The sequence below is a fragment of the Hylaeus volcanicus genome, chromosome 6 (assembly GCF_026283585.1).
Source record: "Hylaeus volcanicus isolate JK05 chromosome 6, UHH_iyHylVolc1.0_haploid, whole genome shotgun sequence".
Classification (NCBI taxonomy): Eukaryota; Metazoa; Arthropoda; class Insecta; order Hymenoptera; family Colletidae; genus Hylaeus; species Hylaeus volcanicus.
In genome coordinates, this window is record NC_071981.1 from 16,905,826 (window position 1) to 16,923,617 (window position 17,792).

At 39.9% G+C, this 17,792-nt stretch overlaps 1 protein-coding gene across 6 annotated transcripts in view; it reads right to left on the reverse strand.

Annotated features, from left to right (window-relative positions):
* The window catches only part of LOC128877798 (dipeptidyl aminopeptidase-like protein 6), a 140,614-nt gene that overhangs the window by 18,656 nt on the left and 104,166 nt on the right, over positions 1-17,792 (reverse strand). For 2 of the 6 annotated variants that reach the window (XR_008457304.1, XM_054125330.1), the window contains exon 2: positions 17,500-17,744. Coding sequence is in view for 5 of the 6 variants with exons in the window: in XM_054125330.1 (XP_053981305.1) it covers positions 17,500-17,601 (102 nt within the window). In the remaining variant the exon portion in view is untranslated. Of the gene's footprint in view, positions 1-5,509; positions 5,817-5,838; positions 6,085-7,409; positions 7,458-17,499; positions 17,745-17,792 lie in introns of those variants that run through there. The other 4 variants (XM_054125331.1, XM_054125333.1, XM_054125332.1 and 1 more) reach the window with 4 other exon arrangements.

Here is a 17,792-nt window from a genome sequence, read left to right on the forward strand (position 1 = left end):
AAATAGACCTGCCAACGTTCTCGGAATTTTCTGTGCATGCATCGTGTGCAACCATTTCATACATCGATAAAGTTGGTCATTTATGTTCGAGGAAAGTTCCTGTTGCTTGGCGATACATAAGCGAATTTAAGTGCAAAGTTGGAAATTAATATGTTTAATAATTTAACTGTGGATGACTATGCAAATTCATATTTTTATATATACAGTTGAAGAACAGAAACGTACATTGAAATATATTTTGTCTTCTAAATATTATAACGTGTATTATATCTTTATATTTTATCTATTTATATGTTTACGCATTTGAAAAATCAGAGATGACCTTCGTATCTTCTTGACGCCTCTACCTATCAAAAAACTAGTAACATCGGATGATCAACCCCTCGATACCAAATAATTTTGGGCTGTTGCATTCTTTTCCTATCACCAATAGCAGCCAAGTTATTCTAGGTGGCAATAGTTAGTGCCTTATTTTTCGTAGCGACTCCTACGCTATCCTCCCCAACTTAATCGAGATACAGCAGTGGTGACCCCGCAAATTTATAAAGCAGACGTAGCGTCCGTTTCGGTCTAAAACAAAGCAGAATTACCGCGTAGCGCTCGCGTCTCGTCAAGGGCCGACTTCTCTACTCTCTGTAGCAGTCAATTTGATTTCCCTACGCCTCTGTGTAATTTTCCAAGCCGTCAAACTACCAACGAAACCAGTTCGCTGTCGTCAGAGAGAGCCGAGAAACGGGAAACGGCATAGCTAATTTCGCAAAATTCGCAGACTTTCTGAACCAGCCAGCCAGGTGTTCACTTACCACAGTGGTTGCATTATTTACAGCCATTGTTTCTCACGCTGCTCGTAAATAATGTAAAGCGCGTCGGAAAGGACCGTAGCGAGAATCGCTGCGCCAGTCACTTTAGACTGGAATGCACAGGGCTTTATGGAAATATTTTTCTCATGCTGATTTTTTGCATACACCTGCTCCAATTAAGTCTTTGCGAGGGTTCGCAAGTTCGCGGGTAGCTCGAAAACTATTCAATTTAATGCAAAATTCGTTACCACTGAAAATACAGATGAGAACATTTTCTACGGAAAGGTGTTTCATAATTCTTTTGTACAATCGATAATTTATTCACGATATCGTCGTTGAGAGATTTCAAGTCCCCGATGGACCTCTGGTCCATCGCTAATGATAATACTATACTGTAATTTGCATAATCAATTATTTATAACGACTGAATAAAAGTATACGAAACAAATCAGCCTGACAAAAATATTTCCATAATCAAATCCGATATGACTAGACCAACGCTGCTATTCGTGCAAAATAGCTGCGCGCGTGCATTCGTCGCTTGACGTAACTGCTGTATTTGCATGTTTACAACAGTTGCCGCGTTCCCGATGGAAATAACATATATTCCGTGAGGGGTCTGGAACGCCATCGAACTTTACGATGCAACCTCCTTCGAGTTTTTCCAATATTCCCCGCGAAAACCCTGGTCGACAGCTGCGCGGGATTATGGCAGATGGAAAGGTTCGTTTCCATTTAATTATTGCGAATTTCGCGCCAATTCTTGTTCCGAGCAATCAAGCATATTCCATAGATCTGCATGAAATATTGTTCGCCGTGATTTATTTATGTTTGCAACGAGAAGGATGTTCAAATGTATATCATGTAACAATATTTTGTAATCCACCGGGGGGGGTGATTAACATTCGTTATCTTTGAAAATCAGTTTCATCCGATGGTTAGCTCAATGTCCAAAAAATGGGTCGGGTTTTAATTTTTAATTCAAATAAAAACAATAACAATTATGGCAAAAAATAGTTCCAGTTGGTTATTATGAATATCATTATACAATTATTTTAACTTTTTTTGTATTTTTGTATTTTTAAAAAATGGAGGATCGAACAATATCACTCACATATCACTTTACTTCATATTCTACATATTCAATTACTTATAAACAAGTTGTACTCGCTCCATTTTATTTTATCCTCGGTATTAAGTAAAATTCAGTCCGAACCACTTCTCGTTCAATTATACAAAAATTCTCCTGTTTGACCAATTTTGTCTCTCAATTAATTCACATACCGAGAGTTCTACCATAATTATTAATATTTTCATTTGCAAAGCATCCGTGCCTCGAATCTGAAAGCATTCTTCCACGATACATTCAGGATGAAGATAAACGTTTCGTTTGACGTCGAGCGATATCTGGAAACGTGGAAACATAATTAGACTTCTGAGAAGGAGCTCAACTTCCTGAAACTTCTAGCGCAAGTTGCGAGAACGTCAGCGCGATACGGTCGTTAGGGATCGAACGATCGGGTTCGGTTAATCGGAATGAGATGTCTCCGCTTGAAACTGATACAGACAAGCACGGACAGGTCGAAAAGGGTGGTAACGAGAGCCGATAAGCGCGGGCCAAGCCCAGGCGATGTTTCTTTCTGCTGGATTTCATCGATGTTGAGACGGAAGGGGCACTGAGAATTTTCACGAGATAACGTAACGTTTATTGGCTCACGAAACGTTTCGCAGGAGTGAGAATATCGGGTCGTGGCACGAGCCAGGGAATCCGCTAAGCTTTATCGGATTCCAGGACGTTCCAGAATTATAGGCGTACATGAATTCCTTCGGCCGTTGGACCGTGTAAACCTTTTTTTTAATCGCTCTATCGATCGTTTTTAATTTGAACGGTTGCCGTCGTTAAACCAGTTCAGTTTTGTTCGTGTTCAGAGAACGATTAATTACACGCAAAATATTATTATATAAAGGTAGCGACTGGAAACAAGACAATGTATTTATTAAATTGTGGATTTAACAGACTCGATCGTTTTTTTAAATATTAGGCGAAATTAATTCTGGGCCTTTCTATTCAACCATTTACAATTTTAGATAAAGTAGAAAATAATATAGAATGAATAGTACATCAAATTTGGCTTGTTTTTATTCTTCTATAATTATTATGATTATCAAATACACTTGTAATCTATGAGCCCTTTGCACTCGAGGGGCGACTTAGAAGCGTCGGTTTTTGTTTATCTTAAATTTCATTGAATCTTGAATTGTTTGTAGCGATCATAAATAGCTTCCTAAAACTGGTACACTTTGAAGTAGTAGTAAGACAGTTTGCTCCAACGACTCTCCAATCATGGTAGAATAATGTTTTGTCGTTTAAAACCTGTCGTTGAGTGCAAAGGGACGAAATAATAACAATAATAACAAGCAAAATTTTATGGTTACAAAACTTCATGCATACATACATGTACATTATACATACGTCCTAATGATCATCAGGTTAAGATTTACGTTAAGTCTACATATATGTAGATTCATTACAGAGATGGATTAATGAAGATTAGATTGAAGACTTAGAAGCTTAGTATTTTAATGTACCAGAATGATGACTAACTATATCCGTTTAAACGAGAGCTATAAAAGATCGAATACAGAAGCACAGAATTAACTTCTACACCTAACAATTAAAACTTAATAAATATTTTTTATTAAAGGTTCTAACAGCTTGTCGAGACCTTATAAAATCATAAATGTGAATTCAAATACAAGCGCATTCCAGTGTCGAAATTATAGATATTACATTTCGACTCTCCAACTATACATTTTGAACATGTCTCGATAATTGCAATTGAAACGTCGTTAAATTGTAAAATATCGATTTGGTATTCATTTATTCAAACGAGCACAGATTCCCTCGTCGAATGTCTACCTCGACGTTCCACTCGATCTGTCAGCTACCAGTTAAAAGCACGAGTCATTTGCCACCTGAAAATGTCCCCACGTGACACGGCACGTTTCTTCGAAGTAACGGGGGGACTGTTTCAGAATCAACGAAGAGCACAATGACGAGGAAGTTTTCAAAGTCAGGTGTCACTTCGCTTCAATGGTGAGTTGAGATATTCGTTGTCGCGAATAAACTTCCCGTGACTGGTGAGAATGTACTTGTTGTTATTGGCGACGGGAAAACTCTGAAGAAGGCTTGTTCCGAGTAGCAGAGGACTCGGAAACGCTCGAGGAACACTTGAGAAAACACTGGCTGCTAGTTTTAGATTTAATGATAAGGCGAAAGTTGTGTTCATTGGAGCGACGCTTGCTAACACGCAATTAAATTTAGTTGGGTAATACTTTGATTACTTTGGATACGGTGACGCTTTCCCATGGGGAATTTTAGAATCTTGCTCAGCTCTAGGATTATTTCCGAATACTAAACTACTCTGGAAATGTGATAATGCCTATTTACAAATCACTATTGCTCGAAAGTTTGGAATAGCTCTCGAAGTTTATAGAAATAAAACTGTCTTATAGATGTGGATACAGCTTATCGAAAATTTTCATATTTTTAATCTTAATATCATGATTCCATAAACAGGATAAGTTTGGATTTTACTAAATGCCTTTGTTTTAAGTTATTACAGATTCAGTATAAGTCTTGAATTATTAAATCGTTAGATGAATCATTTTTGCCGATTGACTTTGCTCCCATAACAAAAAGAAAGAAAAATTAAAGAGCAAACGATATGATAATTTTTTTTCTCCAAATTAAATATTACCTTCTAACGTCTGATGATTGTTACTTGGTATTATAAATAATGAAAGGTCGATAATGTTTACATCGACACTTTTTAAAATAGTTTTTCCCAAATCGACCAACGATTCCAAAGATTATTAAAAATCGTGAATTCTCAGTCACGAACATTCAAGCTCCCAGCTCGCGTGGTACCTTGTTATTGCGAGTTGCTTGAACCTTGGCAATATCGAGTAGACGTGGGTGGTGCGAATGGGACAGGAGTACAGTTATTGCCAAATGTTCGCGCGACCGAGAAAATTGAGCAATAATACGAGGCGAGAATCTCCGAAGGTCCGTGGCACGCTACGTTTTCGCGATTTCGCCGGTGTGCAACGAAGTATTCGTTTCATCAAACAAGGAATGATATATCTCGCACGACCGTGGATCTCCACAGAATCTGTACAAATTGAATTCTATCGAATGAGATGAAAAATCAAATCAAAAAGGCTTAGATCTCAGTAGACAAAGATATAATCTAGAACTGCTATGAAATAAACATGAAAATAATAAAAATCTACGTTTGTTGACCTCAAATAGGCATTAGGTATCCACAAATATTATTTATATTTAAATTATCCAGCCACCTCATTTTCACACAATTCTGCCCTCAAGGGCTGTAGCATACGAATATGCAGCTACAGTACGGACTTAGCGACCCCGGGGGACTCTAGCTAGATGGGGGCCAGTGGGCCCCAACAGACGTGCACCAAAGTCAAAACTAACGTAAATGTAATGTACAGAGTTACGATAACGCGAACTAAACCAAAATTAAGGAGTTATTTAAGGCAAAGCAATCTCAAGAAGAATAGAAGTAATTAATTCAATGACTGAAGTGATACTTAAGCACTTAAAAAAACCAAGCAAGCAAGAACACAATTTTCCTATTCCTTCAGCTTCCCTAATTACACACAAAAGAGACTCGAATAATCACCATTATACTACCCCAAATAATAATGCTTTCGACCGTACATCTTCACGTTTTAATTTGTTTTTTCACCCAGCAGCCATCGATTCTAATTTCATTTGGAATAAGGTGGAGCTGAACGAGTGCAGATAAAGGTGTGACCCAGTGCAAACGGCGCCAGAGAAGGTTAGAAAAAACATGGCGATAACCGTGGTATAAAATAGAATCCGATGGCCGAGGGCAGCTCGATAGTTGCGGTGAGTGGTGACAGATAGTGCGTGGTCGGACATGCACAGGGGTCGGCGGGAGCACGCGATAGAACGTGGAAACGAATTCTATGCGAAGTTATTTGCTTATCTTCTGACAAATTGATCGGCGTATTGGCCATCGCTGTTGCTCGTCAGCGCTGGCTTCCAAAAATAGCACGATCAACGCAACGTTTCGCCGACGAGAACCGCGTCGTGCACGAAACACTTCATTCTCACTCGTTCGGACACTTGTTTCGACACCGTTCAGCGTTATTTTCACCGACCTGTTCGGAGATATCGAACGAATGTAATCCTTCGTCACCGAGGAACGAGGCTCGACTGAGAGGAAATCTTTCAGCCAGACTTTCTGGCTCATTGCCCTCCACACCTCCGTGTACTCTTTGTCCCTCGCCGTTCCTCTCTTGACGTGTTATAAATTATATACACACGCGCGGTTGATCGTGTATTGTAAATCGTTTACAGTGCCATCTACCATGTGAAGTGGCTGATGAATGCGCAGATGCGAGTGCATAAATTCGCTTGCAGCCTACGGTGTATTACACTTTCGTTCGGTGTTCTCAAGTTTTATAAATACGATCTGACGCGATGTTACGCGACTCTTCTATCTGTAAGAAAATTCTTATCGAAAAGTACGGGTGGATTTATTAAGCGTGTTGAGATTAGCGATTCTACGTTCAAAAATGAAGCGAAAACGTGGAATACAATTTTCCTGTACGAGATTCGGTTCCCGAGAAAATCCACTTCGAAGACGCGCGAGCCAACCCCGCGGTTGATCGTAACTCCCTCGTGCCCCGACTAACTCCAAAATCGATTTTCTTGGAAACGAAGTCTGGAAGGAAGAAATTTTATTTCACCTTTTTCGTTTATTTTTATGTGCAGAATCAGCCTGTATGTTCATTTTGTGACCAGAGTAGCGATTTAGGAAACTACCATCGTAATGCAAGCGATGTATTTGCAATTGTCGTGTAGACTCGTGGACAAGAATCAATTCTTGCGTCGAAGTGAACATTTTTGGAGAAATTACTCGGTTCACGCACTTTATTCTACAAGTTTTCGAGCTTGTGTTTTGAGTTTAGAATCCAATTTATACATGTTTGTCTTTTGTTCTCCAGATTAACTATTTTTGAAGTACATTTTTATACAAATCTTAGATTTTTTCTTTTATGTAAAATAATAATTTGTAGTTTCCTTTTATTTTAATAACACCATTTGTATGTTATCTACTACTTCGATCTTATACTATGAATAACTGGTTTTATGCACATGATCATAGTAACTTATATTTTAAATATTTAATTGTGTTTAAGAAATAATAAAATAATGATTCTTTCGCTGTGTCGAATGTAGACTAATTGAAAACTTATTATCATACATATCATACATATCGTGTAAAGTTATATATATTTTCTACCAAGAATTTTAAGATTGAAAAAATGGTCAATTTCGCGATTTATGTTAAATCTTTACTCTACTTGATTCGTCTTTCTAATCTCTACTGTATAGATTCATTACGTCATAATATCCAGCAATATTTCCACACAGAGGACGACACGGAGTCGAAAACATTCTATGATAAATTGCTTGAGACCAATTGTTCAATAAATTAGCCAAACAAAGCGATAGGAAAATTTCCACGAATCGGAAGCCACGTCTCTCACCAATTGCCTCCGGAGCCTCGCGCACGTTCTCATCTCGCGACGAAGCTGACTCTTCGGGGCCTGGGTCAGCACTGTTCACCCCGAAAGACAATGCAGAACTGACGTGCCTTCCAGCCGGGAGTAAAGCGACCCTTTCCGCTCGATTCTCTCTTTTTACCCCCAGCAGGAAGTTCAAAGGTGTAACATATGCCGATTCGCCCCACGCGCGATCATTCGAGAGTCAGAAATAGTCGATAATCGAAGTGAGGAAGTTCCGCCAACGTGTCGTGCGTCCCGGCGCGTGAAATACGCCCGTTGGCAGGACTGGCCGCAACATCCTCTGGTTTCTCGCATCGAGGAAAATAGATTCATGGAATTTTCATCGAGGATTTGACCAGCCCATTCTGTTCGCGTCTCGCGCCGATATCGAATAATTTCAACTCTGAAGCGGTTCCAAACGCATCCGTGCCGCAGGCTGCGACATCGCGCTGGCCCGATCGGGTTGAGATTATCAGGAGGAGTGTCGCGGAAAAACGCCCAGGAATCTTAGGGGGGAGGTATCGACCAAAGAGAGGGCGGCATTGTGCCCAGTTCTAAACAGACGTTTGTTACAGAAGGATGGTGTTGACAGCCATTTCCTGGTAAAGCCAATGGCTTTGTCGAGCTCTGGCTTTCGTCTGACTGGACCAGATCCCTCTGCTAATTATCCGGTCTTCGACTATCGTCCTAGCTGCAGTATTTCCCAACTTGTGTGGCAGCCTTTGAGGCTTTCCAGGGATCGAGAGAGGACCAGGTCACTTTAGCTTTCAGAGATCTAATATTCTTGACAAAGGAGCATTATCATTGGGGCTTTGTTCCGAATCAGCTACACTACGAAGCCTAACTACAACGTTATCCATATTTTTAAATGCTTTGGACTTTTTAGTTAGTCCGAAATCAAATAAATTGTATGAGATGAAAAGCAACGTCAGAGGGATTATTATAAAACTCATTATTCGTTATATTCTTTCAGCTCATATAGTCGATCGCTTTTCATTTCTACTCAACAGTTCAATACATTTAAAAATATGGGTAGGGCTAGTTTATAACGTTTATAAATAAACTTCGTATAACATTTTTTTCTTGTTTACACTTGTAGATCATGTTCCTACAATCCTGCCGGAAAAGTAGGAAATTTGTGTATGTCGTTACATTATAACGGAGTACTTGTTACAACAAGTAAATGCGACACCATGTATCGTCGTGTGTTTTAAAAAAATATTAACAGATATAATATCAATTCACATATAGGAGACGAAGCGAATATTATTTCGGTCACTCTATGACAAACTAAATTACAAATTGTTCCAAATTTGTATGGAGTCTGAATAGCCGAAGAACGTAGAAAATGGTTCGACGACGTCTTAGGTTTAAGGGCGTTCTGAAGTTTAGAAGCACTGGTCCAGCTGGACTCCACGCGTCCATGGAGACTCATCATCGTGGTTCGCGAATAACGCGTAACAAGGAAACGGTTGGCCGAAACCATCGTTGCTTCTGCGGTTATAGTTGACCCAACGTGTAACGGCCTTCCCGCCACTCTCAAAGGAACCACGCGCACGTACACACGCAAATCAGCGAACGCAACCCTCTGCAATCCCTCTGCGACCCTTTCACCCTTCGCAACCCGTGGCACAATGATCGAGTTATTCCGTGATCGCGTGCTGAGCGGCAGCTTCACAGCAACGAGGAACACTTTCCTGTGAATTCTCTTGTCTTCCCTCTACTGCCAGATTTAACGACGATGGGACCTAGGCTGGGACTGCAGTTCGTAATTTTTATTAATAATACATTAAGTATCTCTGCTATATCAATTTGGACGAGTGTTGATAGTTTGTTCTCGATAACCTCGATGAATGTCAGAATTTTTGGATACTCTTTGGTTTTGGGAATAGGTAGGAAAATGATTTGCATTAATCATTAACACATTCGCGATTAGAAATGTTCAACTGGTAGATTATTATTCGAAACTCACACATTCGTAATACTGCTTCTACTAAATGAAAATAATTTCTAAAAAAGAATGTTCTTACAACCCTGAAAATTGTTTGCATAATTACTAAAAACAGATATAACCTAATGAAAATCTTGTACGCAATGCTAACGGTCGACGAGGGTTAAAATTAAATCAATGGTTTATAGTATGAAATGGTATCTATTCTACGAGTCTGAAAAGTAAGGCGATCGCGAGGACATAATTGAAGCTTTGTATAGTAAACTCCCATCCGTGCGTTCTCAGGGTTTGTATAGGTTAACGAGGAGAGTCTCAAACGGATCGCAAACACGCAAATCGAGCAACAATTTGCAAACACCCGAGAAGGTACTTGCAATTTGCTCAACAACCGAACATTCGCGATAATCGATTGATCTCTTGTCCTAGATCCCCGCCAGTAACAACGCGATCGTCGACGATCGCTTGCAACGTTCCAAACAACTCCATCATTGACACAAATCTTGACGACCAGCGTAGAAAAGTATTTTCCAACTCTTTATACAAACAAGGGTGCCTTCGAAGTAGACACGTTCGAACGTTTCCGCGCGAATTGAGGTTTCGAGGTCCGCGAACGACCCGAGAAATAATTTAATATCTGGCAGCGTCATAAACTGGGATTAGTGGACGAATGGACTATCTAGGCCTGCTAGCTTATTATAACAGTGAATTCGCGAGCTAGTTTCTAGGACTAACGGGACAATTTACTGACTGCTGAATTAGTCAGATTTTTACGAAAATACAACCACCAATGTGTAGAACACTCTTAAATCGTAGAAAATCATTGATAGAAAGTAAACGTAACAGGTATAGATAGAATATTTAATCGTGTACAGTTGCAAATATTTACCCGATTACAATGAAACACAAGCAAACGGAGTGCAACATAGTCGAATACAGTTAAACGTTAATAAAACCTAGTTGAATTTATTCAAAAATAATCAAGCACAATATATATATATATATATTGGACACAATATATTGGAAACCTAATCAAACACCACCAAATACAATCAAACGTAATCAATTAGTGTGACATTCTCTTCCGAACGCTGCGTACAAGAAACATCCGTTTTATCGCAGATTTTGACGAAACTTTGTAAAGCAATCAAACATAAGGCGCGCATATACCTTTTCCGCTACAGAAACTAGGGAACCTGGGTGGAATCGAGCTCAAACGACGCTTCTTCGGTCCCATTTTCGAGACTATTGCAAACCACGCGGGTTTGCGAGCCAGGAATTCTCATTAACGCGAAGAGCAAGGCTGGACCAAAAGGGAGAGCCTGATCAGCGAGTGTCAGACAAGCTCGCAGTCGACAAAGGTCGGACGAACTCGGTTTCGCGAGATTGCATCGGCAGCGTCGTTAATGGATCGCTCGACGCGATAACAGCGCCGTCGGTTGTTAAAGGCGTCGTCGTCGTCCGTAAATCGCCAACGGCTCCAGTTCCGTCGTGGGACTGAAAAGCATCCGACTGTCAGCCACAACCAATTAGGGTGGCGTCTGTTTTCGCGCCTCGACCTCCGTAGAAAGGATTTTCCTGTCGATTCTTCCGTCCAGGTCGCCGCGTGGCTAAATTGCACGCTCCTGGAGGGCTCCAGCTCCTGGAAGATGCTGAACTGACATCGCTCGGCGAGTCTGTTGAATTGGAAGGCGATTGTTTCCATAAAATCTCCAGAGTGATCTTTGTTATTCTCGACACGGGATTCTACGAGCGACTCCGAACTTGGGTGACATTTTTTGCGTGATATCTCTTTTAAAGTATCTCTCGGTTTAGTATTAAAGGGAGTTTGTTGTTGGAGGCTTCTGGGCGGTGAGAAACTTTGATGCAGGTAGGAGTTTGTTTCCCAGTTACGCCTTGGATATCGAGACAAGAAAATTATACTTCTCGGGTATGCTTCTTCGCTAATAACGTGTTTCTCTTCTTGTTAGCGACTTACTATGTTTTACACTTCAGTTGTTCAAATAACCCTTTCTTTCGTCTCTGTTTTTTTGAAGATAGTGGAAGTACGAATACACGTGACAGTGACTTTGCATTTAGCAGTGACCAAATTCGATACTTTTCGTATTTTTCTGAGTAATAGTGTGGCATAGAATTTTTATCTTCTATCGTGTTACAGAAAATGCCGTTTAATATGAGAGTGTACAATTTTTAATAAAACAAGTATTATGTAGAGATGATAAGGTAGCCAGTATTATCTACTATACACCATTATGATCTAGAATTATATAATATAATCTAAAAAATTATTACCAATCAGACTAGCTAGCCATATTCTCACCTCCGTATACTACTTGTTGCATAAGGAATTCAACTTCACATTAAAAAATTGTATCTCACAATATCATGGTATAGAAACAGTAGTATAAACAATCCTCTACCTATAAAGATAGGGGTTGTCAACTGTCTAGGTTGTTTCATTATGTACGTTAAGTTTGTAAACTTCGAGAGGCACTGTACGCGATACATAGAACAACTTGTATCCAGGAAACGAATGAGAATTATTCGACCGTCGAGTTGCTCCGCTTATGGCAGCAGTTTGCGGGGTGCAAACTGCGGTTACGTCGCTGTGACGGGAGCTTTCATGAATAAATCTGCATGGTTAGTCTGAAAATTTACACGAACGGTGTTGCAACAATGCCGCCTCTGTACGTAAATATTATCCAAACAACCAGTCGTATTCTGGCAGTCGGTGTAAATTTAGACTTTCCACGCCGCGAAGGCCTCAGTTTTATCGATCGGAATCTCATCGGTGTTCACATGCCTCGTATAACACGTCTATGGGAATTATACGCGCGCGCGACGTCTATGAGAGTTCGGTTATTAATAATATCGGTTGGCGGTTGTGTACGCGGTTTTAGTGTTCCGCGAAATTCCACGACACCGCGGCAAGTATTTGTAAACTTCTCCGCTTTTGAGGCTTTTCACTTCGGGTATGCCACTTTGAAGCATATTCGTTGATACCGGCAGTGTGCTTTTGAAACACACTTCCGAAACTATGCCGTTGAATAAATGTGTAAAAGGATTCTTAACTCTTTCGAATTTAGATTGAGGAATTTTTATTTTCAGTTGGATTCATGGTCTGAAGTTCAGAGAAGAATATAGTCAAATGCAAGTTAGAAAAGAATAAGCCTAACACGGTTTTAAATTACGATTATTTGTAGTGATGCATCGTTATAAGAAAATGTCCTTGAAATATTAACAGAGGAAAAATAAAAATTGAAATCTACGTAGATGAACATGAATGGAATTATTTAAATAACCGTGGTCACACTCACCGTCGATTGAAACATGTACCTTTTGTATCTCCAAACAAAGGAAAATGGACTCCCAGCACCTTTGTAATGACCACGTTAAAGAAAAGTGCAAATCAGCGCTTTTTAATCGTTCGGATATGCAGAGTTGATGAAGTAATATATGCTGATTGGCTCTCAGCTATCCACGGCACGAGTGCTGGGCACACACGAGGGAGTTTCGATCAATCAAGTAGTATAAGTCGGCCATAGCCAGACCTTGAGAAATCAAACACGAGGATTGGTTCGTAGAGTAAGTCTGTTTCTTTCCGTTAACCAATACCGACTGCTGTTGACCATTAACCTGAGGGCTAATAGACTTCGGTGGAATGCGAATGCGAAACAGCACACAGAAACCCTGAATAGTCACTCGTCTAAACACTAACCGAGCTCGGCTTAACTTTGTCAGTCGGACGTCAATCTCTGTCCCTCGTGTGATACAGGCTTTTACTATGCCGGAGTGCTATCGATACGACGCATGTTCCCTGGAAACAGGTTGAATTCTAATTGCCAGTAATTTTTACATTTAAAAATAGTGAACAAATGTAGCTTAAAACCAATCTACTTAAATCTTTTCATCTTTAAATATTTCCTTTTAGTACTAACTTTACGATTTTTGCTATAATTTAAATCTTCATAATGAAAGAGAGAAGGATTGAAAATATTTCCGCTGTGTGTATAGGTTTTATCTACAAATTTGTTATCATCGCATAGGCTGCAGAAATAGAAACAGAAATCACTAATCACCATTACAGTAACATGTCAGATACGTTTAAATTATATAATAATATAGCAAGATATATAATTCTTTAGCTTAGAGATAAGAATAAGAAATTACCAATTATTAAAACTCGAGCATAGATTATTAATATTTTCAATTTCATTATTTTAATAACATATCTATCACTCTTTCAAGATCCACAAGCGTCTGAACAGTTGCAGCGCCTCTCAAAGCAGTGGAAGCTCAGAGGTTTTAATATCGGACTTCCTTTGATAATTATTTGCCAATTCCCCTCTCACCCTTTCCCCCTGCTATCTTCATCCACTATCTCCGGAGCAACTTCTTATTCTCCGGAATTTCAATCGCCAGGAGGACGCAATCAACGGTCGAAAACTCTGTGGGAAGAATTCGCCAAGAATCTAGAGATAAAAATAAAGTATGACAGTATTCACTTTCTCAGTGAATGAAATTGACTATAGACAGAGAAATCGTGATGTATTTATCCTATAGAATACCGAATTTTATCAGATCAGAATATCAATTCATGTTTTTCAAATATTTCAAACTCGAACGAAAATTACAAATTTCTAATTCCCCTATATTGTTCCTACTTTCCTGTTCTTTGATTGCATTAGAGGACTTTTAATTCATTTTAGAATTCGCTGTAAAATTTGTTTACAAATTGATTTCAATTCTTTATAGAGAAACTATTCGATGGATTGTTTTCAAATTCTCATTGTGCTTGACCATTCTCTTAAGAAAACTGGTCGCTATGGCCTGACGTAGCTAGATAGTTTTTTTCCTTTAAAGATATTTAAAGATAGTTTTGTTCCGAATCGAGCAACGTCGCGTTGATGACATTGCGATACCAACTTTTGTTTATTTAAATCTTCCATAAAACGCAAGGAAAGTTTGAAAACAATCTACCATAGAATTTCTTCATCAAGAATTTCTGAAGATACCGCTCGCTTTAGAGCCGTAATATCGCTGTAGCCTCTTAGATGGCTGAATGGCTATGAGCACAAATGAAATCACGTTCGGCGGGTAGGGGACGACAAATTTGAGGTAACACCCAGGCGATAAACGCTGTAAGAACGTTCCCGGCAGTGAATTATACCCGAGGAAGATAGCATCCCAGTTATCCGCTGCTCGTACGACACTGTCGCCTTTAAACGCGTTTTCCATCTCGAGATGGCGCGGCTAGGGCTCTTTCGCGAACTCCAACATCCTTCGTGATTCGCTTTTGCATAATTAACTTCCTGGAGGACGCGTTCGAGACGTTCTCAGCTGTTCACACGACGTTCAGACGCGATATCGGCCATCCACGATCCTCGACAGTCAATTCTCGCGTGGCCAGGTGACGAGAGCAGTGAAAACAAACGGCACGGAGCCAAGGAGCCAGCTCGCATAATGAATACGACCCTCTCCACGACGCCCTTCTCCGATTTACTCGCCCTACTGCCGCGTAATTGGCGCGTCTTTGTTTTCGGCATCTACAGTCGACTTGGAAATCCCCGGGAATCTTTTTTTTTCTACTTTTCACGAGTTGAGAGTAACGACTTCACGGCCCTTGCTGTTTGCAACTCCGATTAAACAGTTTGCGTTCTTGGCTAGAACTTACGTGAACTGCCATAATTGTGATCCATTATTAACCCTTTGACTTATAGGACTAACCGTATGTATGTTATACGTAGTTAAGTCGGTGTTTGAAGTCAGTAAACAAGGATGAAGATGCTCTATCGATATACCCGAAGAAGACCTAAAGAAAAAAATTAAAGCTTCGACCTAATACCACCTTTGTATTGCCCTGAAAAAAATGAAACGAAACTATCACGACTCTGACACCATTTTCTACTCGCGATTTAACGTAAGAGATTTTGGCTCTCCTCCAGGACACTTATTTCTCATCTCGGTGTTAGGAATTATTGCAAGGGCGCGAAAGGGAAATACTGTTAGATCGTTAGGGTGAATTTAAGCCTCCCTTTTTGGTCCCGCCCTCGGGAAGTACGCAAGTTTATGGAAATCGTACGATCATAGTTTTGATTGGCGGAGGAACGTGACCCTGCCTCTTGGTAATCGGAAATTTTACCGTTCAGTTTCCTTTGGATCGCCTAATTAGTAACGAAACTTGACGCCTCGGTATAGTCTTAGCGGAGATTTCAGCGCGTCTAGAGAACGTCGACTTCGCGAAGTCGTTCGTTCGCGGTCGTTTACATTAATTGTTTCGGTAATTCCGAAACGGCTGCTGAAAGAATCCACTCTGACGTGCCAGGAACGGTATAACAGCTCTCCTTTCAGGTGGGAGAACGCTCGTAAACCGGCGGCCGGATCCTCGGAACAAAGAGCGGCTAATGAAACTCGGAAAAAGACGTGTGCACTTTTCTCTTCGCAGACGCGAAAGTTCGCGCTAAAGCTGTTCTTTCTTTTTTTTTTTTTTGCAGAGAGAATGTAAATTAGCCGACTTGATTTTCGTAGAAAAAATTCAACGTCGTTTGGGAACGCGTGATTACAACCTTTGTGAGATTTTCTAATTTCTTAATCTTGGAGTTCTCAATTTACGTGGCATCGAATGTACAAATTAACAAATTTTTAGGATTTAAAGTTTTATACTTTTATAATTTTGTGGTATTCTTACTTTCGAATTTTTTTAATTGGATAACTTTCGTTTAGGGATTTGGTAAATTGCTTGTGAAGTATAAATTAATATAAAAGAACAAATATACATATATATACATATATATACATAAATTGATGGATTTATATACATGTAGTGATCATATATTTTTTTAATATACTACTGTGTATATAGTTATTATAAATAAAAAATGTATATATTTATTATTTCTATACATTATTATGTATACATTTAATCAGGAGTTTGTTTTGGACTATATGTGTTCCTTTATATGACTTCATGCTTCACAAACAATTCATTAGGTAGAATATAAAATATACAACATATAGAAAAGAAACACACATAGAAACTATACGTATAGAAGAATATACAGATATATGTGTAGTATTGGGTAATGTATGAACGAAATTAATACATCTGAGGATACTAATCTAGTCGGAAACGTTTACGATTATTAACTTTCATCGTCAACGAATAAATTCTATTTTCTCGGAAGACAATTTCCCTGCGGAATAATTTATCACGAGTAGTACCATTTGATTTAAATATGGATATACTATACGACAATCTTTGGCCCATAAATTTCCAAATTTCCATAATTCTCCAATTTTAAAATCTCCAATGCCACCCAATATATTTGCGTTAATAATTGCTAGGAATTGGGTTGCGGCAACGAATGAATCAACCTGAGAGCATCGGTTTGATGCGTGGTGGCCGCGTATTTGTTTTGGAACCGTGTCGATGTTTTCCTTCGGTATGTAATAAGTATATTATATATTCGACGTGTCCACGACACATGTGGATGTTTGTCGCATTGCTGTTACGCTACGTCACTATGCCAATGAACACACAAATCCATAACCGTTAGTTCCATTCAGTCTCAAATGCAACGTCATCATATTTCTTTCTAACATGCGTGAAACAATTAGTTTCTGTTTCTGTAAAGTATCCTTGCTTGAACGTTAATGTTAGTCGATCTCAATTATTATCGTGTCGTTGTTAATATCACGTTCGTGTGGAAGAACATTTAAGGAAACCACTTAAGTGCATGGAATACACAGTTGTGGAATACTTGGAGCAAAGATGAAACGCTCTGGAAAATTAATTTTCTTCGAAACGCCTAGTTACTCGCTATTCCAAGCTTCTATGATAAAACTCCTCTCGTTCAAGGACCTCCGGAACAAAATTTCCGAGATCGATTTCATTCTTGCCCCAAGGTCATCCCTCCACTGACGAACACATCCTGTGCACTACGCTACGGTGAGGAACCACCAAATAGACAGGCTACGATCGGTGATACAATGACGTAAAGGGGGGACAACAACAGACTTCATGCTTCGAAACCTGACAAGACTCGCCACGTGTCCCGGGTCAACGACTAATCTCTCGACGGACAAAAGGTGGGGATCTCACGGTGGACCGCTTGAGCGATTTACCTCTTTTACCTGAGCTGACTTTGAACGGGGATCGGCGACCTGGACGGTCTCGTCGGGAGGCAGCCGCCAGGAGTTCCTCTCGATGTTGACGCTGGCGTTCATAGCGGCCTCCTCCTCCGCCTCCCGTGTCCTTCGTCGTTCCTAACAGCTTCGTCCTTGCGCGAGCACTTCCCCGAGGTCCCCAGGGTAACCCCTGGGCCACTCCTGGGGCCGAGGTCCAACACCAGCAATCCACAGTTCCTCACCTACGACAAACATTAAACCATCGTTAATATTTCTAACCAAGAATTTAT